This window comes from Sus scrofa, chromosome 4, assembly GCF_000003025.6.
Source record: "Sus scrofa isolate TJ Tabasco breed Duroc chromosome 4, Sscrofa11.1, whole genome shotgun sequence".
Classification (NCBI taxonomy): domain Eukaryota; kingdom Metazoa; phylum Chordata; class Mammalia; order Artiodactyla; family Suidae; genus Sus; species Sus scrofa.
Window position 1 is genome coordinate 118,407,196 of NC_010446.5, and position 25,758 is coordinate 118,432,953.

General features: G+C 39.3%; 1 protein-coding gene across 1 annotated transcript in view; it reads right to left on the reverse strand.

Annotated features, from left to right (window-relative positions):
• PALMD (palmdelphin) overlaps positions 1-20,605 on the reverse strand; it is a 50,555-nt gene extending 29,950 nt beyond the window's left edge. The window contains 2 exon segments of the mRNA NM_001038645.2: positions 2,692-2,772; positions 20,527-20,605. Coding sequence (NP_001033734.1) covers positions 2,692-2,772; positions 20,527-20,571 — 126 coding nt within the window. The 5' untranslated portion in view covers positions 20,572-20,605.

The following is a 25,758-nucleotide window of genomic DNA, read 5'->3' on the forward strand; positions in this document are numbered from 1 at the left end:
ACGCTCCCTTTTCAGGATGTCGTTGGTAGGGATGGTAGGTTCCGGAGATAAAGACTATTCGAGTGAATGAACACAACTATTTTGAAGCTTGTGTACTGCTGATAACAGAAAGAGCACTGTATAAATATTTACATTTGCGTGGTTTAAAGTGGGTCATTGAAGTGTAATGAAATAATTTGCAACTGGGAAAATGTTGAGGATGGTCCCCGGAAGGGAGACAAACGAGAAAATAAAAGACTGGTAACTGCAGAGGCCAACAGAGCTTTTTTGACTTGGCGAACATATTTTGGAATCAATTTTTAAAATACTGCTGAACATTTTGAACCCTCTTTTGGACTCATGCCTAGTTTCTGTTTGAAATAGCCAACCATTTTCTGCAAGACTTGGAAGAATGTACTTATGATACTGCCACTCTCCTCTGTGTTCTCTTTGTAGTTAATACCTTGACTATAGTGTTCATCACAGTATAAATAGCATTATAAGTTTATGTGTCAGCTGCCGTTTTAAGGGCAAAGAGCAAACTCATTTTATATTCTTCATGACCAGCTTAGACCTTGCCCATAATAGGTGCTTAGTAAATGCTTATTGGCTGAAAGGCTCTATAAACACCTTTGTAGTTCCTACTTAGTTAAGACTCAGGTTAAATCCCACACCTTTAACAGGACCTTTTTGACCACCTCAGAATTAAGAATTACTGCCAACACTTAAAACTGAATTAAAAAAAAAATCATTTAACTTGACCTGTTTACTTATTTAACCTTGAATTTCACCAGGTTGCAGGCAGAAGGGCTACAAACTCTCAGGGCCACAACTAGTCTCCAAAGAATTAATATGCAAATTAGAAAAAAGTGTAGTTCCTACTCTCATGCCTTTGGGTTAATGCACAGCTTGGGAAGGCAGACAGCACTTTTGTGCAGAAAGAAACTTCGTCCTCTAGACAGAAGCGCCCTGTGCCAGGTGCGCGGTTCAGGGCGTATGGGCAGGGTTTCAGCTCCTCTCTCTCTCTCAGGTATCTTTACACAGTATATAGTCTGTACAACTGTGTACTGCAGTCCAAAGCACGATGTGTGTTGGGATTGATTGCATTGGAGAGTCTCCTGGATTCCATAAAGCAAACCTATAGGGAAGATTATATATTACTTTTTGGACAGTTTTGGTTAAGTATTGAAGTGAGATGTCACCTCAGAAATGGACCTCTCTGTGAGTCAGAGTTTTCCCTTGTAAAACTTACTTCCTAGAACAAATGAAAGGGTTATATAAACCTTTTCTCCTACTGTGAGTCCTACTGTTGTTTGGCTACCCATTCTGCAAAGATGCAATGACTCAGAAGCAATAATTAGTTCACTTTGAGATCAAAATTATGGGTAAATTGTGTGTGTGTGTGTGTGAGGAGAGAGAGAGAGAGAGAGAGGAGGGGGGCGGGGGAAAAGGGAGAAAGATTGATTTTGGAGTTAGAAATAACCTGTCTTGGTTGGGGGGGTGAGGGGTGCACTGAGGGTTTGGGATAGAAATGCTGTAAAATTTGGTTGTGATGATTATTTACACCTATAAATGTAATAAAATTCATTAAGTAATTTAAAAAAGAAAGAACCTGTCTCAAAAATTGTAGATTTACTTTTGGCTTCATTTGAGTTGTGCTGAAATGACTTGGTAAAATTTCGATATTTCGTTGATTTTTCTGGGAGTATACCCTGCATTTCTGTATCTCCTACTTATGTAAATTCAATCTGACATATTGTAAGGATAGCAGGCGGACTATACTTGGAAATTATCCATCAAACATTGGAAATGTTGACTTGCTTAGGAGCAAAGAAGCAAACAGAATCCGGAGAACTGAGGCTAACTGGAATCTTAAATGTGTCTCTTTTGTCTCAAGAGGTGGTTTCTTGATCCATCAGAAAGATGGATTTAGCCGAATCTGACAAGTTTATCCAAAAGCTGTAGACCCTACTACAGCATTGTCTCATTGAGGGATTTACTGTATCTACTGAGAGAAGCCCTGCCAGATAAGTAGTTTCCTGCATGGGCCTGTTCACAAGTTGCTCCTGTTTGTCCTTTGGTTGCATCCTGTGACTAAGCTGCATAATAAAATGTTGAGACTCAATGTGCTTTCATTACAAAATGACCACACCCATGAAAGATGTAAAGTCTGATTTTGAAAATGGAGGTTTATTTTTGGTTATGACCTAATGTTTTGTTGAAACAAAACAAAACAGAACCCTGAACCATACTGAGACCACACTGGATTCATTGCACTGAGCTTTTAAATACGAGCGTCCTTGAGTGGGCCAGACAGTGTCTGCTCTGCACCCCTGGGGAAGGGCTGGCCTTTCACTGATTTCAAAAGGGACTTCCTGGCTGGACCCACTCCCAAGGGATGTTAGGCAAGATTATGTTTAGGGCAAAATCATCGAGACTGAATTCTCAAGGTTACCCAAGAAAATGAGGAAATTCAGTAATAAAGGATAAAAGTAATAAAACCATGTTTCCAACTTTCCACATGTTTGCCAGAAGGTATTCATTCATCTTGTATGCAAATATTACTAGCCTGTTGGCCACCCCTATGGTTATTAGGGTGTTAGAACTCTGCTGGAATTTTTTTCCTTCCTAAAGCATCTTTACTATTGAAATTCACATGCAGTTGGAATACTTGAATGCAAAATCATTGAAATGAAATTAAAGTCATGTTACCTTCAAATGCTGGTGCCTCAGTTTTTCTTCCTCTATTTTCAGACGCTTCTGTGAGATTTCTTCTTGTATTTTTCTTTTGTCCTGAAATAAAAAATGTTCCAGCGTAATCTATTTTGTGCAATTTGCTTAGGTATATTTCCTTGGAGATAGTGTCATTATCAAATGGCTGGACAGTGGTATGTGCTCTTGGCATTGGGATGAAGCTGCTTTGGAAACTCTTATTTCAAAGCAGAGAAGGACAAAGTGAGACATTCAAAACATTTTCCTGATGGAAAACGATATAAAGTGCTTTTTTCAAAGGGAATTTAAAAATATTTTAATGGCTTTCCCTCCCGCCTCAACCTTTTCTGCCTTTCCCACTAAGTCTAGCAAGATGAAGCTACTGAGTGATGCCATGGAAAACGTGAATTTTAAGGAGGGAGTTTTGAAATAGGCACGAGGAAAACGCTGTGCAAAGAGACTGTTCCTGGCACAAGTCTGAGAAGGAACCGCTGGGTAAAAGGTCTGCTTCCTACAGAGGCAGGCTGGACTGTTTCTCCTGCCAACTTTGCTATGGGATGGGAGAACGAAAAAAGCGATCAGGTAATTAATGCTTAGCGCTCAGGGGCTTCTAGCAGAGGTCCAAAAAATTTCATGGAGAGGTATGGTATCTTTCACCAAGTTTAAGTGCAATGCTTCAAAATCCCAGGTAGCATGACTATTAATATACAGAAGTTGTACTTTTTAGAAAACATAGCCCGTATGCGAAATAGAAAGCCTGGTTTCAATGTCTGGCTCTGCCATTTACTAGCTGTGTGTCCTGGGACAAATCCTTAACTTTGTGCCTCATTTCTGCATCTGTAAAATGGAGGTTATAAGAGTTCTACCTCATAAGATAGAACCCTTAAATAAGCTAATATGCAAACACTTTTAGAATAGTACCAGACTCTAGTGCTCTCGACATATTTGTTTAATAAAATTAAGTAAATAAACACATAACCTGTTAATCACATGAAAAGCAACACACCAATTCTGATAATAGTTCCATTGGTCTGAAATGTTTTAGAGATTTCCTGTCTGGCATTGTTTGAGAAATTTTACAAGGGATGCAAAAAGGCCCTTATTTCCTTATTTTTGACCAGTGGTGACATTATTCTCCACTTTATTTATAAAAGTTGGTTTGAAATCTGCTTTCAAATTTGAAAACTCCCTAAGGCAAACATTTTTTGCCAATGAAGACATCTAAAAGAATTCGAAGCAGGCTCAGAAGGTAATTTAGAAGGAAGAGGTCCAAAAATATTTGGCAACATTGTTGAAACAAGTGCATGGCTTCCTGATGTGGCCTCTTTGGAGATAAAAACTCCTTTTTGATGTACAAGTTCGGGTACATTTGTTGAACGTAACAGCATTCATTTGAACATACACTGCTGTCCAAATTTATGTCATGTTTCTCTTTGTGTGTAAGAAGCATATATGACCTCATTAGTATTGTTTTTTAAATTTCATAAACAGCTATTCTGAAAAAAGCCAGACAATAAGGATGGGGCTTCAGATTCACTTTTTTCTTTGGGTGAAATCCAGTCATTAGGAATAAAAACCACGAAGACCTCTGAGAGTCTGTTCTTCACTATACCCACCAATTATTATTGAGCAAATATTAGTAATATTTCAAATTTATTGTGCCAAACATTCTGGTAAGCATTAATAAGTCATAAAAACAGACATATAATAATATTACACTTAATAGTCATAGCTTTCATCTCGCAGAAGAAGTTCTGGAGGTGAACCAACCCAAGTTCTCACAACTAGTAAGTGGCAGAGCCACGCTTGAACCCAGGCCATTTGAGCTCAGCCCCCACACCCTTAGCCAGTTCCCTAGAGCATTTCCCTGGGTGGGAAGTTAGCCCAGCTTCTCGAAACCTCCCTCATTGTCCTGTGTCTCATGAAATACTGAGGCCCGGAGGCAGCACCAGCACAGCCAGTAGGGGAGCGGGGCCTCTCATTAGAAAGCAGCCCATTTTGAGTTCCCTGTGCTCATGTGTGACCGTCCAGCTCTCTGTGGACAGCCCCATAGAGAAGAGGACGTTTCTGGGATCGTGACTGTGGAAGTGGCCACGCTTCCCCACCCCAGCGGACGGCCAGTTTGGGCTGGTCGTTTCATCCCGGGGTTAGTAATATGGTAATGAAAGCTGTGGGTAGAGGCAGGGCAGCATGTCTGAAGTGTTTTGGCAACACAGTGCTGCGGAAGGGTTGCTAGGGAATACCAGTGTTTTGTCACTCAGCGGTGATGTGATTGCCTCTCTCCTATCAGTCTAGGTAGTTCCGAAGGTACTTTTATAATGTTATAAGCGTGACTCTATTTTAAGATAGGTATGCTTTTGCTTCATAAGATATTCATCAACTACAAGTTACTATCCTTTTGCCAAACTGAGCAAAGATCTGTAAGCGCTACTGAAAAATAATATGGCAACAGTTTAGTTTTGTTATGGTGTGGTCAACTATAAGACAAGCTGAAGTTGTCCATGTGGTTCTACTGCTAGTGTACCAAAGGTTACTATAGCCAACTAACTCCTTCCCCGTTATCTGGGAACAAATAGATGTGAAATGCCATCCGCTTCCCAGAATTTCCCCAGAAACTTGAGCATCTCTATATACATACACCTATTGTAATCCGGCACATCAGCTATTTATTAATGTCAACCATTATGAATAACTTAGATTGCTGTTTACTTCGTCAGTGTTCAGCTAATAAAGATGTTTTGGTCAATGAAAGATTGCCTAGATTTTCGGCTGTCTGACGTAGAATGTTTTAGCAGTGACACTCGCAAATTCCAATTCTGTAAGACTACCTCTTAGTTATTTTGCAAATTGATTTATTTACCTTGTGCTGCTATAAAGTTCTTGTGGCCGTCTGTGATTCATCGATACTACCACATTCATAAACTTGATAAAGTTTTATAAAACACGATACATAAGAGTGTATGTTAGAGATGTTATTGATTAAATTAGCTAATATTCTAAAATGTTGGACTCTATCAACCAAGGCAGGATTGATCCTGAATTAATTTTTAAATTATTCAGTACTTATGGACTTCTGTACAAATGCAATGTTCAGGATGACATTAAGGATTGTACAATGTTTGAAAATGATTCAGAATTAGATACCTTCACCAAGGAACTTGCATCCTCTTAAAGAGGAAAAATCCTTTGTACAAGGAACTGTCGTCTAAGAATTAAAGTGATAACTCTCATTGCTGAGGCACAAGTGAGGTATTGTGAGAGCTGAGGGGAGACAAGGAGTGGTTGTTTCCAGATGATGTGGCTAGGAGAGGCTTTGAAGTAGTATCCAAATAGAGTATGTTGGGTAGCTGCTGCGGGCTGGGGAGCGGGGAGAAAGGGCATTCAGGCCAAGGCTTATTGCAGGCAAAGCCCTGATTATAAAATGGGGAATGGCAAGTCTGGAATCTAAGTTGTCATACTGGGAGTAGTGGGAAATAAGAAAATGAGATGAAGATAAATCCCCAATAGAAAATGCTGAAAGGCAGGGCAAGAAGTTTAGAATTTACTTGCATATCGAGATAGGGAACATTAAAGGTTTTCAGAGGGAGAGGGTTAATAGAATCCAAACTTTGTTTTAAGTTTACTGGAGCCTGATTGTGTATATATTGAAGCAGGACAATTTGAAGGAGATAATCAGTTAGGTTACAACTCATACATAAGATCAAGAGAGTTTGAACAAGAGGTAGCAGAGGTGTGGATGTCAGAGCAACTAAGGAGCTAAAATCAGCAGAAGTTGGCGATTGATGACATACGGATGCAGGAGGGGAAGACATCAAATGGGAGTATTAGGCTTTTATACCCAGATAACTGAGAAGAGAGCAGAATCACTTAAAAGTAAGAGGAGTTCCTATTGTGGCTCAGTGTAATGAACCCAACCTGTATCCCTGAGGACTCGGGTTTGATCCCCAGCCTCGCTCAGTGGGTTAAGGGTCCGGCATTGCTGTGAGCTGTGGTGTAGGCTGGCAGCTGTAGCTTGGATTCAACTTGAGCCAAACTCAAACTCCTAGCCTGGGAACTTCGATATGCTTCAGGTGTGGCCCTAAAAAGCAAAAAAAAAAAAAAAAGGAAGAAAAAAGAAAAGAAAGAAAGAAATTCAGGAGAGGAGTATCTGGGAGGAAGATGGTGATTCACATCAAGTTTGAAGTGTCTTTGGGACAAAAGGGGGAGTTGTCTGTAAGTAGTTAAAATGTTGGATGGAGAGAGATCAGAAGAGAAGTCAGAGCTAGAGACAGAGATGTTGGAGTTTGGAAGAGATCCAGGAGACTATGCCACAGCATGATGAGAGATGTCTTTATGAAAAAGGAGAGCTAAAGATAGCCCTCAGGAAGCACCTACATTTATGGGGTATTCAAGGAAGGAAACCCATATGGAAGTCTATTTTGGGATCAGTTAGGCATTATTAATAACAGAACTTAGTGAACTGGGCTGATTGGTTTCAGATTCATTCTGCTAGAAGTATCTTATAACTTCATATTGTTGATATTTTCATTGTTCAAGGTCTCAAAAGAACAACAACAGAAGCTACTTATTTGAATTTAAATACTACCAACAATGCAGAACCTCCTGAGCAGTGCATATGGAAAGGGATGTGCTAACAGTATATTTCTAGAAATGAATCTTGAGCGTAGAGGTTTACTCCATTTCAATGAAAGTTGATTTTAAAAATTCTTGAACAAAAATTTCTTGAAAAGTTACTAAATTTTTTTTTTTAAAGAGGCAAACATTTTAAGAGGGAAGACAGATCATGAAGCATGGGTAATTTACCAATGGAAATGTTGATAACATTATTACAAAAGGTCTCAGGTAAAAAGGAAAGAGACATAGACCAAGCCAAACTCAATAGTTTAATGTCGCTGGGAGCTCCCCCAAAGCTCACGAAACCAAGAATAAAGATAAACAGGTGGTACCCATTTGTAATAGTGTAAATAAGGTACAAATGCAGAGTGACATGAAGATGTGACGCATGTGAAAAACACTGCAGGCACAAAAAGTGTATGTGTATAAGTAAATACACATGTGTAAGTTACAATTGAGAGCAAGAGGACTGCTGCTGAGATAGACAGCGTGAGATAACATGATGGAGAGAAATTAGAACCACTCCACCTCTATTTTGCTTTCTTGATTAAGGAGAATCATCTTGATCCTGGAAAGGCTAGAACAAGTATATTTAAGGGGAAATCAAAGCCCAATAGGAAATTAAGCACCGAAGACAAGCGTTGGTCAGACTCTGATGGGTTTCTTTTCAGGGAGCAGAAAAATTTATAGACATGACAGGAAAATATTGTTAAGGAGTCTTGGACTCTTGGGTGAAGTAAAGAAGCATTAGATGGCTGAAAGAGGCAAATGACCCAGTTTTCTGAAGAGAGAAAAAAGGTGAATTATGAATATTTAAAGACTAGTGAACTTACTGGTTAATCCCTGGCCAAGCTGTAGAATGAATTATTAAACAGTGTTGTATTTAGACAAGGAATGTTTAAGAGATAGCATTTGATTCCTAAAAACAAAGCATTTAAAACTTTCTTTTGCTTAGTTTTTTAAGATCTGCAGATGATTAAGACTATGATAGTTTAATAACAGCTAACATTTATTGAGAGCTTTTTAAGTGTCAGGAACTATTTAAAGCACTTAAATGTCACAGTTTATTTAATTTTCCCAAGTTCCTGGGAAAAAGGGACCACATTTTTCCACATTTTGTGGGTAAAGAAACCGAGGAGCACAGGAGTCTAGATCATGGGAATTCAGTACATTTTGATTTTAGCATGGCTTTGACAACATTTCTTATTTTTTTTTGAAATTTATGTAAATGTGAGCAGAGAGGAATATTTATTTAAAAGTGACTATCTTGGGAGTTCCTGTCATGGCTCACTGGTTAAGGAATCTGACTAGGAACCATGAGGTTGCGGGTTCGATCCCTGGCCTTGCTCAGTGGGTTAAAGATCTGGCGTTGCCATGAGCTGTGGTGTAGGTCACAGACGCAGCTTGGTCCAGTGTTGCTGTGGCTGTGGTGTAGGCTGGCAGCTACAGCTCTGATTAGACCCTTAGCCTGGGAACCTCCATATGCCGCGGGTGTAGCCCTGGGAAGACCAAAAAAAAAAAAAAAAAAAAAGTGACTATCTTAACATTAAAAAAAACAAAACAAAACAAACAAAAAAAAAACCAATACCCCGTAAGAAGAGATAGAAAAATAAAACTAAACCCAATAAACAAATAAACATGTTGAGCTAACTTTCTGGTTGAGAATTTCAAGGGTGAAGCAAAGGTGCACTGGGAGATTTTTTGCTAAAAACTGCTATAGGTTGTTTTATTGTACAGGTTTGGGAAGCTATGAAGTAAAAGAGGACCAAATCAGGATTTCAGAATGTCTTGTTTGTTAGGAAGGATGGACCCAAATTAATGATTAATTTTATGATTAATAAATGTAAACTATGAAAACTGTAGGATATGTCCATCGAAGAACAGTTAAAGAATCCAGACCATTTTAAAGAAAAATATAAAAATCTCCCATACTCCCACTACTTTAGAAATAACTACTGTCTACATTTTGGTGCATTTTATTCCAATACTTTTTCAATGTACGCAAACCACAGACGTGCACACTTACATAAACACGCAAGAGCAAACCACACAAGGAGGCCCATGCACAGTTTTATGTTTCACCTTTTGCACTTAATATTGTGTCATGAGCATTTCTCATGTAATTACCTTTTATCAATAAAAATACTGAATTTTATTTGGAATATCATGCTTAGCTTAATTAGCATTCCCTTTACTGCCTTTTAAGTTATTTTGACTCTTTTGCTGTTATAAGCCATTGCATGTAAAAAGTTTACCATTCTTTCTGATTATTTCCTCAGGATAGGCCCCTGGAATTTAGTTACATAGTCAAAGGGCAGAGAGTTCCACCTGCAACCTGGGGAAATTCCTGGGCCAGGGATCGAACTCTTGCCGCAATAGCAACCCGAGCCACAGTAGTGACAATGCCAGATCCTTAACCCACTGCACCACAAGGGAACTTGAGAGTAGGGATATTTTAAAAATTATTGATGCAAATTTGTACAAAGACTTCAATGAAAAGTTATTTTAATTTGTATTTCCACAAAACAATGTCCATCACCTCTCCCTTACTAACTATGAATAAGAGCAAAAATAGTGTCTTATTTTGATGGCTTAATGAGATTTCTGAGATTAGTGTGGTCAAGCATTGTTCATAAATTTTCTTGGCTGTTCGTATTAATTATTTTTTAAATTGCCTGTTTCTGATACTACCCATTATTTTTGTAAAGTCTGTTGTTGACCTAACAATTTGTAAGAGCTCTTTGAATTAGGAATAGCAACCTTTAGTTTCCATACAAGTTGTGAATAATTTTTCCTACTTGCCTTTAAATATTATTTATGGTGTTTCTAGAAGTACTGAATTTTTTTTCTATTGCTTTTATGTTTTTAATGCCTTCTACTGTCTGAGATACAATAATTATTCATCCATATTTTCTTCTAGCTTTCTAAAGTTTAAGAAAAACTTTTAAATCCGACTGAATTAATTTTGGTTTATGGTAAAGGCTGAGGATCTAATACTTTTTTCCAAATTTTTAACTAATCTGAAGTTTTATCAAAATTCTTTCCTATGGATTTTTTTTAATTACTCATTTTATCATTTGCTGACTTTTATCATTTACATTTTTTTAAAATGTACATTAGGGTCTGGCTGCAGGTTATCTGTTTAGTGTCTTTAATTATAGATTTTGATGCTAATACTATGTAATACCAATAAGATAAATTAACGTTTTATTGGGCAAGTTTTCCTTTGTTTCTTTTATCAAAAATGCCTTGATTAGTAGAAGAGGTTTGTTTTTCCAGTGGAACTTGTATCATTTTCTTAAATTCCAATAGAAACTAAGTGGGAAACTCAACCTCAGCCAATTACTTATCCCTCCTCACTCTTTCCAAACCAAAAAAATCAACCATCCAACTAACCAAACAAACAAAAAAACCCTGATGGAATTTTAAAAGCTACTCTCAGTAGTAATTATCATTATACAGAGATAATCAGAGATTGATACTGTTATATATGATTTATATCTGCATGATATATTACAGTTCATATAAGATTAGAATTGTTTATTACACACCGAGTAATCTGACATTTCTTTAATATATCATGAACATAATGATATACCATGTCATTAGTCTTCTTTGAAATTAATTTAAATGACTGCATGCTATTCCATTATTCCATTAATATATATATACATGTATATATTAATATATATACATATGCCCTATATTTATTCTAAATTATTTTTAATGGTTTATGTTATGAACATCTTAATCCATGTTATGTGCATCTCCTCTTTTGTGTAGATTCCTTATCAATGAAATTCTTTATCAAAGGAGAAAACACTTTGTGAGTTTTCTTTTACCAAGTGCCACATGATCCTGTTTTAGTAATTTCAGAGAGCTACCAGAAGTGAATAAGAATGCCTCCTTAGTGATTGGAATTGCATTAAACTTAAAATAAACTTGGAAATATATGACACCTTTTTTTTTTTTGTATTCAAATTTTACCTTAAAGAATGGTATGGCTCTCCAGACGCATATATTATATTGCTTAGTAAAGTTTCATTTTATATATATATCCTGCGCAGTTCCTAAGTAAGTATAAAAACATGAAGTTTTCTTCATATAAATCGTGCACATTTCCTAAGTATGATTATTTTTTTTCATTTTAACAGTTTTAAAAAAAATGTTGTAGCTATCAGGAATGGGGTATTTTCACATTATATTTTTTGACTAATTATTATTTTCCAGAAAACTATTGATTTTTATATATTCCTTGTGTATCCAACTAGTGAACTTTCAAGTTCATTCTATCCTTAATTTTAGAGAAAGTCAAGTGAGGACCAGAGGGTTTATCAACTTTCCCAAGTCATATGGTTGGTGTTGAAACTAATTTTTCTATACTTTCAAAGATGATTCTTTTTATCCTACCCCTTACCATTTCCCAGACAGATCAGTAGAAATACAATTCCTCAAATAAGGGAAATTATAGCACTAAGGGTTTTGTACTGGTCAGAATGTTCTGTTCAACTCTCGGCACCAAATTTTGAGTGTCACTGACATTTAAAAGGGTCTAGATTGAGCCCATGATATGAGAGATGATTGAAATCAAGAAAACAAAGGAGTAAAGCTAGAGTCATGCTGATTGGGAGAAAGTTAAAGGAAACTAGACGCTGGCACACTGTGCTAGAGCTCAACACAGAGGGCTGTTCTCAGATGGAACAGGGGTTTTGGAAGGTATTCATTGACCGGATACTGGAAGTGCTCAGGGAGAAGCTGGTTAAGCATCTCTTGGGCATGGTGTAATGAGAATGGGAATCTGGACAAAGAAATCCTTATGTTTTCTTCTGGTCATATGATTATTTCTGCAGTTAGCTTTGAAAACCCTTAACTCTTAAGTTAGCCATGGGAACCAGATGTAGTTATCACTCTTACTTATGGGATGAATTAAAAAGTACAAATTTTCTAAATCCCATTTTATTTAGCAACTTTAGTCTTCTTTCCCAGCCTTGAAACAACTTCAGACCAATCTCTAAATAGAATCCAGTTTATGTTCTCCTCTTCGATTCTTTTGTCTAGCGATTAAACAAAACACAACAAGGATAGACAGCATACACAAAACAAGCCCCTGAATAATCAGAGTGATGGTAAACTTGACCATGTCTCCAGTTAAAAAAAAAAAAGAAATCTGTTAGCAGTTCAGATAATCATTAGTTTTCTCTCCCCGTTCAGCGTGATGGTATTCATTCATCCATTTGCTCATTGACATGCATGTTTTGTGCTCTGGCTAGTGTGGAGCTCAGTGTTGGGGAGCTGTGAGAGATGCAGCAATGTCTTTGCCTTAAAAAATCCTGGCTGGAAAGGAAGAGACTGTAATGGAAGTGGGATGGGGAGAAGGTAAAAGCTGAGAATATGGGATGCTCTGAAAAACGAATCTGTCCCACCCATGTTAAAGCAATAACAAATGCTTCTGAAATGCATTGCATTCTTTCCTTTCCCACTTCTACTCCTGGGGAAGAGGAGAGGAGACTGCAGGATGTGAATGCCTGGCTTGGGTTAAAAAAAGTGGCTGAGGAAAGCAGAACCTCCATAAGTTCTTCTCTTTGCTCCACTTCAAACTCTATTAAGGGTGAACAGCTGAGGAAGTTCTGAATGAGGGTGAGGTTTAAGGTTTTGATGTTTCTTAGAATTTATTATGGATGTCATAAGCAGAGACTCTGACATTGTCTACTATTTAATCCCTTAACTTTCCTTGGCCTTAGGTTTTTCACCGGTCAAATGGGAATGGTAACATCTGATTTTGAAAATACCTATGGGACTGTTTGGATATATAAGGTAATGAGTGTGAAATTTAAAATTTTTGTTTTTAAATCTTAAAGGCTATGCAAGAATAGGTATTGTTATTATTATTTTATTTTTAAATTGAAATATAGTTATTTTACAATGTGTCAGTTTCAGGCGTAGAGCGAAGTGATCCAGTTACATATATGTGTATATATATGTATATTATATATATGCACACACACAAACATATTCAGATTCTTTTCCATTATAGGTTTTTGCAAGACATTGAGTATAGTTCCCTGTGCTATACAGTAGGTCCCGTTGTTTACCTATTTTATATATAGTAGTGTATACCTGTTAATCCCCAAATGTTATTATTGTTCATAATTGCAGAAGTTTTGGGCTTAAGAGATGCCCTTTGTATCTGGCTTTGTTAGCAGAGTTTGATTTTAAGTAGCTGTTGTAGCTCCTTTTAACGTGTTGCATTACCCCATGTCAATCACCAATGCAGTTACACATTGAAAACCTGATTCTCAGGACAGAAGCCAGGTTCGCTTTCCATTCAGAGGTTCAGAAAATAACCTGGCTCTATGTCTTACATGGCTTGACTGAATCCACTCTGTCTTTGGGGTTTTACATGAAAACTGTTAAGTACAGATCTTATTCAAACTGCTCCTATGGTGATTCATGAAAATAGACATGTCCCAGGGTTCCAGGTGAGGAAACTTTTTGAGTTTCCCAGAATGACACCACTGCCATTTAAATAAATTAATAAAATAAGACATTCTTATTTTATCTTAAGAGCATCTAAGTAGTTTGAGATTTCCTAGATTAGGAAGTGGAAGTTCTGTTTCAATTTTAGCCTGAACTATGCTGTCCTGGTTTAGACTCTCGTTAGACTTAGTCACTTAGTTTCTGGTTTGTTTTAATCTTTTTTCTAAAGAAGCAGCTTTTCCTTTTCACTATCCACTAAGTTTCAGAAAGCTCATGGGGATCCTTGTCAGTAGAGGGCTTTGCAAAGTAGCATTATCACTCTATAGCACACTGGAAAAACCTTCCCTGGTTATCAAGAAGCAGTTTCCTTCATAAGCTATCCAATTTATTATACCTCATCACACGGTCTCCTTTGTGGGTGGGCTATTATGCTTGGCAAAGAAATGTGGCATAGCGCTTTTGTTTGAAGGAAACTTTCCCTCTCTGAAAGAAACATGTAATCTCAATATAGCACTGTGGAAAATTGTGCAGAGGCTTTATTGTTTGAATATATTGGCACAGGATGACTATTTAGGAGAGTCCTACCTCTCTATGTACCACCTTTATATGAAGGTCTTGGGCGCTTGTGACAAATTGGGGGCTCTTCTCATGACTTTGTTTTAACCATGAGATACCATGGAACAATGGCTTATTATGCTCCCTTTCATTATTACTTTTAAGAAGTCATTAGAACTCCAAATAACACACTGATCCAAACACAAATTAAGGTCTAACTTCTGTCAAGATCCAGGCTGGCTGGCTCTTGTTTCCCTGCTCTCATTTGTGCAGGAAGAATGAACAGGGTAAAAATGCATATGGCCAATCTGGGCTTCTTGGGCATGTGACCAGTGAAGTCATACATGGCACCGTATTTAGCAGGGCCCAGAGCTGAGTCTTAATGCTCTTAAACTTCTGCTGTTACCATCTTGAAATTATGGATTTTTTTTTTTTTTTTTTGTCTTTTTTTGCTATTTCTTGGGCTGCTCCCTCGGCATATGGAAGTTCCCAGGCTAGGGGTCTAATCGGAGCTGTAGCCACCGGCCTACGCCAGAGCCACAGCAACGCGGGATCCGAGCAGTGTCTGCAATCTACACTACAGCTCACGGCAACGCCGGATCTTTAACCCACTGAGCAAGGGCAGGGACCAAACCCGCAACCTCAGGGTTCCTAGTCGGATTCGTTAACCACTGCGCCACTATGGGAACTCCGAAATTATGGATGTTTTTTGAATAGGGGTCCAGTTTTTGAACAGGGATTCCCCACATATTCATTGTTTACTGGGCCTCACTAATTACATAATCAGGTCCTGCTTTGAGATCATGAACTGCCTCATCATCAACTGTTAGAAGATCCCAGATATTAAAAAAAAAAAAAAAAAAAAAAAAAAAAAAGAAGGAGGGAGAGAGGGCGAAGGCAATGAAGAGGAATGTCCAGCGACAGGAAACAGGTACTAAAGAAGGACATGTGCCAATTAGAACATGTATGTATTTACGTTGTTTTAATAGTGGTCTTGGTATTGGGTAGATTTCTGCTTTAGATAAAGAACCTTCTGCCTCCAACCTTCCTGTGTTTACAAGTCTAGAAAAAAATTGGGAGTGGAATAAAATAGGGAGTGGATCCGAGGAAATATGAGAGGTCTTGATTACTTAGCATCATGGGCAGCTTTGGCTGGCAAATCTGGCTCTGTTGCTCACATTCCAGTGTGTCAGGACTTTACATGGCTCATTACCAGACGGAGTCGGTCCTGGGCAGGTGCTTGTTCTAGTGATTATCGCTCTTGTCTAACTTTCGACAGAGTTCCTCCTTCATCCATGATCCAAGGGGCCCATCCTGCCCTTTCGACTGCAAATTGTAACCCATCCCAGCCTACTCCTGACACTCCCAATGGATTCCCTTTTTGCACTTATTTTCATTTAAATGTATAAGGTTTGGCACATAGTGCGTGCTCAATATCCATTAACTGAAAAAGGGAAGAGAAAATAAGTGGGTAATGTGCATTTCTAATAGGTAAGTCTTGAGGAGGATAAAAATGTCAGCTTTTTCCTTACTCCTTTCTCCTCGCAGAATTCTTAGTTACTATTTTATGACTGTAATCTCTCGTCAGTTTAAGGCCTAGAAGTTTTCCAGTCTGAGTATCCCTATGTTATTTAATAACAGTATTGTCTTTTTTCCCTTTTTCAAAAAAAAGTTTTTTTTTGGCTGCACCCGTGACATGTGGAGGTGACCTGAGCCCCTGCAGTGACAATAGTGGATCTTTAACCCTCTGAGCCACATGGGAACTGCACTAAGAGTATTTTCTAATGTCACTGTTGGAGTGGAGATAAGACAGTGTGTTCCTTGTGGAGGAGAAGGTGAGCTGTATGTAGGATGCTATCGCTCATCAGGGGATTTTTCTATTTCTGAGGGAAGTTCACCGGGGCCTTTTCATCACTTTTTGGCGTGGGCTGTGTGGACTTCCTGAGAGGGACTCTAGGGATAACTCTGTGGGTCTTTCATCTCACTCCCACTGGTGACATCAGTATCAGCGGTTGGGGTAATAGGCAAAGTGAGTGTCAAATTGCTAGTCTACTTCAGCAGCTCTCTTTTTGTATACAAATCAGCTATTTGTTAAAATGTGTACTAACTTGAAAAGAGCCTCAAGAGGCTTTTAAATCATTGTAATAATTAATCAGTTGGAAGTGCCCTGTTTTCCACTTACAATTGAAAACTAAACTCTAAGAGATAGTTTGGCCATTAATTTAGTAAGGGAAGTGTTGGTATAGGTGTACCTCATTTTATTGTGCTTCAGTTTTATTTTGCTCTATAGACACTGATTTTTGTTTGTTTGTTTGTTTAAACAAATTGGAGGTTCGTGGCAACCCTGTGCAGGGCAAGTCTAATGGCACCATTCTTCCAACAGGATTTGATCACTTTCACATTTCAGTAATTCTCGCAATATTTCAAACTTTTCCATAATTATATTTGTTATGGCAGTCTGTGATCAGTAATCTTTTTGTTTTTCTTCATTGAGCGCAGTCTTTTTTTAAAAATTGAAATCTAGTTGATTTAAATATTGTATTAGTTTCAGGTGTACAACATAGGAGTTCAGTATTTTCATAGATTATATTCCATACAAAGTCCATATATTCCATACAAATACTGACTATATTCTCTGTGCTGTACATTACATTCTTGTAGCTTATTTTATACCTAGTTGTTTATACCTCTTAATCCTCTTCACCTATTTTGCCCCTCCCCTCTCCCCTCCCTACTCTGGTGATCGCCAGTTTCGTTCTTTGTATCTGAGAATCTATTTCTTTTTTGTTACAATTGTTCATTTGTTTTATTTTTTAGATTTCACATGTAAATGAAAACATCCAATATTGTCTTTGTGATCAGGGATCTTTGATGTTACTATTGCAAAATAATGACAAATTTCTGAAGACTCAGATGATGGTTAGCATTTTTTTAGCAATATTTTATTTTGTTTTTGTCTTTTTAGGGCTGCACATATAGCATATGGACGTTTCCATGCCAGGGGGTCTACACTACAGCCACAGCAATGCCAGATCTGAGCCTCATCTGCAACCTACATCGAAGCTCACAGCTGCACTGGATCCTTAACCCACTGAGCAAGGCCAGGGATCGAACCCACATCTTCATGGATACTAATTGGATTCATTTCTGCTGTGCCACAATGGGAACTCCGCAACAGAGTATTTTTTTAATTAAAGAATGCATATTGTTTTTTTAGATATAATGCTACTACATTAGGTTATGTAGTGTAACCATAACTTTTTTCTGCACTGGGAAAGCAAAACATTCGTGTGACTCACTCTATTGTGATATTTGCTTTATTGCCATGGTCAGGAACCAGACCTGAATATCTCCAAGGTATGCCTGTACATGGATAAAGTAATGAAGAAGAAACACGAGAGGAGCTGTGCGAAATAGAATCCATACTTGCTATACTGAAATCAAAGTACCTTCTTTTAACCAATTGTTTCCATGTACTCTCATAATTTTGTCCTTATTCTCTTGAAGTCTTTGAGAAGACTTCTGACTCATCTAAAATTCAATTTATTGATATGAGAAATCAATGGCACCATCACAGTAATTTAGTTTTCAATTCAAGAGCCTAGTGCCATATTCCATCTACTTACTGTGTTTAATCTGATTTTTTCAAAAAAGGGACCAGAAGACGGGCACTTGATTCTGTCGAGTGCTAGGCATATACATTTTTTTTTTAAATTCCTTACAGTGGAAGTAACGACTTTTTGGACATTCGAAACCATATGGAATAAATACAGCAGTGAAGATGATTTCATTTCACAGCCAGGAACTGGAGGAACAAAATTTAATGTAGAAATCCAATAGATCTTAGAATGTAAAAAGTTTTTTTTTTTTTTTTCCCCCAATAACGTGAAATCTCTGTGTCGTTATGTTTGCTTACCTTGGGCAGTTGCCTTATGATTTTATTCTTGACCTATATAAAGATTGTTTCCGTGTAGGGAAATAGGAGGAAAAGACTTAAAGTGAGAATATCATCTGTGAGTTTCAGTCAAGGTCAGAAATGTTGAGGGTTTTAAGTACTTCCCAAAGTGAAACAATTCCTGAAGCTCTCTCGACACAACGTGCTTTCGTTTTCCCAGGAGAAGGGGAACAGCTGAGGGGGCTTCCTGGGTAGGGCAAGGGTGGAGAAAGCTGGCATTTCCCTGGGGGTCAGGGGCGGAGAGGAGTGGATGTGTTGTTTCCATGGACACACCGCTGCTCCATTTTTCCCCTTTAGGTCGTGACAAATGTGACTGGATTTAATCTGGGAGGTGTAGGTTAGTGGACATTTGTTCCCATGAACTTTTCTCCATTTTGTCTCTACCATCTTAATACACATATCTTACTTCCAACATAGAACTGCTTTGTGGTCTTACTTTGGAGATGTGCTGAATTCTTTCTAATGGACTATGTTTAGGCCAAGGAAGTAATCCAAAGAATAGTAGTTGTTGTTATTTAAAATATCCAAAGCACATGCCAGTATATTTAGGAACCTGGTTACCCACTGGGCGGCCTGTAAGGCTTTGTGACTCTTGTTCTAGCTCTGTTTGCCTTTGGAACCTTCAATGAAAATTCCTAACTTTCCTGAGTAACTGGATGCAGTCATACCTCTGGAACATGTACGGCTTCAGTACGAGTTGTAAGGTGCACCCAGGGTGGGAAGGGCTAAAACAAGGGTGTGCTATGCTTCAAAAAGGAAAATGTGGCACAAGGGGCTCCTTGTGAATTTCACTGGATACATGATTTAATTTGGTTAATTAGGAGGTAGAAGCGTCAGGAAAAGCGGAGCTTGAGCCCACACTCACACAATCTAATAAAGTAACCTTTAGAACAACAGCTGTAATGTAAGGGACCCAAGCCAAAAACAACAGAGCAGGGCCCAGTTCCTGTCCCTTAAAGCAGGACAGCTGAAGCGGTGGCTGAGTTTAACAACAAAAGAGAACAAAGCAAAACAAACAATAATCCAAACCAAGGTTTTCTGAAGAAGGGAAAATGTACTAATTAGAAGTTAGACATTTCCAAAGCACTGTCTTATGGAAGAGTGCCAACTTTATCTGTGGACTTTTGGTTCCTAACCACTGGCTGAGAAAAGGTTTCAGCTTACTGAGTCCTTTCTGGGAGACATTGATGGTGTCCATTAAAAAAAAAAAAATTCAAAATTGAGCTTAGCTTAATAATAACTTATGCTCTGGGAATTTGAAGAACAAAGAATAATATTTTTCTACCCACGCTGATTTTGCATCAGTTTTTAAAAAGTACTCTTGACAGCTAAGTCAGTGGCAAAAAAATGCTGAAAAACAGGGATGTGGATTTCCTAAGTATTTTTTCCTTAAAGAAGTTATAAGTTGTAGCTAATGACAAATGATTGTGCCAGAGATTTTCAGGTTACTGCCAAAGAGAGGATTTTGTAAAATAAAATTAAAAAAAAAAAAAAAAAAAAGCTGGATCATTTAAGGAAAGTAATTCATTTCATACTTTGACTCTTTCCCAGAACAAACATAAAAAATGCACTATTCTCCTTCCCGGTATTAACGAAATATTTTCCAAATCCATTGCATTGCATGCATTGCATTCCTTTATCAGGATCTTATTCAGTTTGTGACTCTGCTGGAAACTGATATCTTAGAATTAATTTGATATGTGCTTTTACCTTCTTTTCTCCTGTTTAACGCTCAGCTTAAGTACAACATTCACTTTTTAATTCTGTTAGGCTTTCTGGAACACGCTACCACAACTACAAATAAAAAGTTTCAGTTGTTTGTTTTATTTCTTTTTCGCTCCCCTTTTTAAAATATTTTAACTTTTTTGGCGCTTTAATTGTTTAAAATGTTTCCAAGTTGGGCATCTGCTTTTTGATCTAACGCTTGTCAAATATAAACTTCAGGAAAGACTGCGTTTTTCAGGTTGACCAAACGGGCATTAAAGCTCCTGATTGCTATTTAAAACATAGGCACCGTTTTTGTGAAAATGAAGAACATTTGCCCTGTACTCAGTTTCGGAAGCCCAAGAGTTACAGAGGGTCACCAGGGTTAAGAGAGCGGCAGACACACGTCCATGAAAGGTGACAGTTCTGTTTTTCCACTTACGGGGCTCCGTGGTGGGGGCAGCTAGCAAACGTGTCTGCCTTTCCTGTAAGCAACCACCTCCATGAGTTATAAGTGTATGCAGACTTACTGTGATGGCCTGGAGTCTCTCCTTCACCAGCTCCGCTTCTTCCATTCTAGAAGTCAAGGACAGGCAGCTAGCGAGGGACGTCCAGAACTACCATACAGCAGGAGCCTCCTTGGGGAGAGGAGTGGAGGTGACAGAGGAGGAGCAGGGAGAAATCCGCTCTTGCACCGGGGGAGGAAGCAGAAATCCCCGACTCGGCAGGAGCGTCTCTGAGCAGATGTACAGATCAGGCCAGACAGACACATGTAATGAGGGTGTGTGTGCTGGGGAGGCAGACGCTGCGGCTGCTGGCAAGGGCTGACTGACAAGTTTGAACGGCAGCGGCACAAGCCCTTTTCCTTCAGGAGCTGCCAGCTCTTTGTTGTAATGTGCACAGTTAGCAAGGCACATTTTCTTATTAACTGTTCCTTACCCAATTCCTTCGTTTCTAGGAGGCGCACAGGGAGCCCACTCGCTGAGCGTTTAATCAGCCTCTGCTCTAGCTGCTCACAACTATCTCTGCGTGTGTGGGTCTGTGTGTTTGTCCAGGGTTGTTCACATGCTGTCTCCTCCAGGTGCAAAGACAGAGTCTTACCTGGACTGGGCGAGTCACTTGCTCACCTTTCCTCCTTTGATTGCTTTTTGAAAATAATACAAACTTCTAATTCTTAGAATTTAATGTAGTGGTAAATTTACATCAGGCCGTCCTTGCCTCTCCCTCCCCCTCCCCTTCAGCAGTTTATTCTAAGCTCTGGAGTCCTTAGGTCATGGAGACATCTAAGGCATTAATGGAACTCTGGTAAGAACTTGGTTCCCTGGCCGTGTTCAGTGTGGTTTAAACGTCAGGTGCCACCCTCTGTTATTTCTCGTCCTGGGTTTTTATAGAATGCAGTTCTTTCTTGGACCTTTCTCAGCAATGACACTCAGGAAGGTGCCCACTTTGACCTCCCCAGTTATGCAAGAGAGAAGAGTGAGCCTTTGAAAGTGTGATGAGACGTTCTGGAGCTCATGAGTCCCACACCTCCTGAGTATTCCCTGGCCCTTTAGAAAAAGGAAGTCAAGCCCAGTTGAATTCTTCGGTCAAAGCAGAGGCTGGGAAGCTTTATGGCCGACTTTGTCTATTTTCTTTCCCCTGCCATTTCTTGGATGAAATTTTGATGTCATAAATCCTAATTACCATCTACCTCATCGTATATGTTTGGATGCTATCAAGGACCTTCATATCAACATTCAGTTGAAGAGGTTAAAAGGACAACCCAAGCCTTGAACAGGTGGTCTAATTTCCTTTGCATAATGGGTATCAGTCCTAAAAATAGCTCGTATTCGTTAGTTTTGTCTATAGGCACATGCTTTGCATCTGATTTATCTTTCAAGGTGCTGGTAGATAGGTGCTATTAGCCCAATTTAAAAAATGAGGAAACTGAGGCTCAGAGAAGTAATTTGCCACATGGCAAATAAGTAGCAAAGCCAGGGTCGCAACCTGGACTGCCTGACTTTCTAATAGTCGTTCCTCAGTTCTGCCTAAGAAACAGGGCAGGGCAAAACAGGCTGAAGGGTACATCGGTCTTTATGAGAAAGAGTTGGGTCTCCTGCTTTCTCCTCTGTTTAGCTCCTAGAACACTCACAGCTGACGTAAACCCCTTCCTTGGAATCTGTCGGGTATTAACTCTGGGCACCCTTAGTGGCCCTAGAAAACATGAGAAGATATCTCCCCATACTGTCATTTAAAGCCACCCCACTGTAGAACCCTAAAGGGACACCCACCATTTCAAGAGTCTGAAGTCATACCTGAGAGTAATTTGTCTTTACTCATACATCCTCAAAAGGCATGAGGGAGACTAGAGAACAGGAGAATTGGCCCCTATGAGCCAAGTTTGGTTGCTGTTGAATGGATATTTTTTTGCCTAAAATAATCAAACCTCAAAAGTGTTCGATTTTGTTGATCTGCAGATCCTGGCCGAAATTAAGGCCAAGAGGGTGGTCATGATAAATACCTCACTCAGAATTGCACATGTGCTGCTCAGAACAGACGGCAGTCATCTGATTACTAATCTGGATCTTTTCCTAAAAACAATTTCTCTCTCAACTCTCATTTCAGCTGTGGGAGAGCTCAAGTGTTTTCTAGGTTAAGGGGAGGACTAGATTAAATGAGAGAATCGGGGAACGTAGGCGGGAGCAGAATTGTGACCATTGATTGGGATCATCACGCATTCATTTATTTAGTTGGCCGAGTGCTCATATTTTAAAGCACTCAGTCTATTCTGCATTTATTTGTTGAGCACCTATGATGTGTTAGATATTGTGCTTAGCTATTTGAGATATGTGGATAAACAAAATTCCTGCTCTGCTGGAACTTAGATTCTAGTAGGCAGTAAAAATAAATATAATAAACGAGAAAAAATAGGAGGCGAGAAGATGATTATGTTAGTGTGAGTCTCTTTGAGAAACACGTGCCAAGATGGATTAAATGTGTTTGATTTTATTAGGAGAATGACAATGTAAGAGAAAAGGGGGAAGTAGGCTGAAATGGCTGGAGCTGGGACGGTCTGGGAGAGTGCTCAGGCCATGGTGCAGATCTGACTGGAGTGAAGGTGAGAGGGAGAGAAAGCTGGTGGAGACAGCCCAGTCTTCAGTACAGAGTGAGGAAGATTGGCAAGGCCCTTGGAGAGTGCTGGAGCCCAAGCCAGCTCCCCGGGAGGTCTTGGGTCTCCCAAGAAGGAGCCTACCGTAATGTTCTTGGCAGACTCAACCAATGGCCGGGAGTCACCCCTGAGACGCATCATCTTGATGCAAATACAGGGATGGATTTCAGCGTACAAGAGCTGGGCCTTTTTGGTCAATTATATCCCTGTTGTCAGATGTCTGAGAGGCAGAGTAGCATGACTGCCACAGTGATAAATGCTGTGGGAAGAAAATAGGGCCAAGGGAGAAGAATGAAGATTGCCAATGGGTGGCAATTTAGAATTGGGCTACTAAGGTAGCTTCAGTGAGAAGGGAGCATTGGAACAAGACCTTTAAGGAGGGGTGAGCATTAGCCATAAGGAATTTGGTGGGAAGAGCAGATCAGGAAAAGCCTGTGCAAAGGCCCCCCGGTGGACAATATCTGATATGTTTTAGGAACAAGTCCAGTATGGTTAGACAGTGGGGGCTGAAGGGAAGTGCAACAGGAGTTGTGGTTGGAAAAGTAACAGGTCTTGGTCCATGCGAGGATTTCACCCTGTGGCATAAGAAGCCATTGAGGTGTTCTGAGCAGAGAGGAGACATGACCCAGCATGTCTCGTAAGGATGGAAGCAGGGACACAAGGTAGGATGCTCTAGCAGTAATCCAGCTGAGAAATGAGGGTGGCTTGAGCCAAGGTGGTAGCAATGAGGGTAGGGAGAATTGATTGACCCGAAGATATATTTTAAAGTAGAACCCATGGTATTTCCTAAGGCTGCATATGGGGTTTGAGAGAAAGAGGATTTGTAGTAACACTAAGACTTGGATGAGCAAATGGAAGTTGTCATCAGTTGAGATACAGAACTTGTGAATTTTTTTTTTTTTTTTTTTTTTTTTTAAGGAGGGGGTAGATGCTGAGAGCTCAGTTTTGGACAAGTAGATTAGTCATCATGTGGAGATGTTGAGTAGACCAGTGTATGAGTTTGGAGGTCAGGAAAGAGGTCTATCTGGACTAATAAAATTTATTTTATCTCTGGTAGTAAGCAGGATCACAAAATATCCAGAATTATAGTCCACAAAGCAGAATAATCTAGTGAACTAGATTCAGTGTTTATATACGTGTATATATATATGTGACCAAAGTTAGTCTTTGTAAAATAGATACACAAAAGATCTCTATCTGCTCTCAGTTCTTGTTAAACTGATTTAATGAAATATTTTGTTGTTTGCCAGCCAGTGTAAATGAGAATGGCAAGCGTTAAAATTTGCAATCATGGGGACTTTCTGTCGTGGCTCAGTGGTTAACGAATCTGACTAGGAACCATGAGGTTGAGGGTTCGATCCCTGGCCTTGCTCAGTAGGTTAAGGATCCGGCATTGCCATGAGCTGTGGTGTAGGTCACAGATGCGGCTTGGATCCTGCGTTGCTGTGGCTGTGGCTCTGGCATAGACCGGCAGCAACAGCTCTGATTAGACCCCTAGCCTGGGACCCTCCATATGCTGTGGGTGTGGCCCTAGAAAGGACAAAAAGACAAACAAAACAAAACAAAACAAAATTTACAATCATGGGAGTTCCTGTCGTGGCTCAGCAGAAACAAACCCCATTAGTAACCATGAGGTTGCAGGTTTGATCCCTGGCCTCACTCAGTGTGTTAAGGATCCAGCGTTGCCGTGAGCTGTGGTGTAGGTCACAGACATGGCTCAGATCCCACGTTGCTTCGGCTGTGGCATAGGCCAGCAGCTGTAGTTCCTATTAAACCCCTAGCATGGGAACCTCCATATGCTGCAGATGTGGCCCTAAAAAGTACGTGCGTGCACACACACAAACAAAACAAACAAACAAACAAAAAAACAATCAATTACCTGACCTTATAGTTGGAGTTAAGAGATAGAAGAGCTTCCAAGACAGTGCCTTTTCTGAAAATGAATTTGCTTTCTGGTTGGAGAGGTAAAACATGTACTTGAAATAATTAGAGGACAAAAGAATAGTAATGCAACATCCTTGCATTCTGATAAAACATAGGGCTAACTATTGCTCTATATATACAAACCCAGGAGAGTATAGTGTGGTGCGTGGCACAAACAATAAGTGCAAAATGAGCTGCAGAAGATAAAGATTAATGTGGGTTGCAGAAAAGCCACTGCAGGGAGACAGCAGAACTTCAAATCAGAGAAGTAATTTCTACGTGTCAGAGGGAGGGAAACATAATGTGTTCAAACACCAGAAAGGAAATTGCCCTACCTGGGGCAGAGAGGAGAAATTAGGAAGAAACACTGATAGAAATATGTTTCTGTACATGGAATTTGATGTTCAGGAAAGTGGATTAGGGGAGTGGGAGAAGAAAGATCACATTCATATTTCAGAGGAATAAAACCGTCAGCTCTTCTCAGAACAGATAGGAAGTAGGAAAGATGAGGTAGGAAGATCTTTGAGGAAGGTAGGAAATATGAAATATGAGTGTCTGTGGAAAAAGCCTAAAAAAATTGCCAGTGTTCTTACGGTAAAAGGAAATGTCTCCAGGCATCACCTTCACATTCAGAAGGTCTGAGCCCAGCGGCCAAGGAGTAAATGAACAAAGTAAGTGAACTAGTACTTAA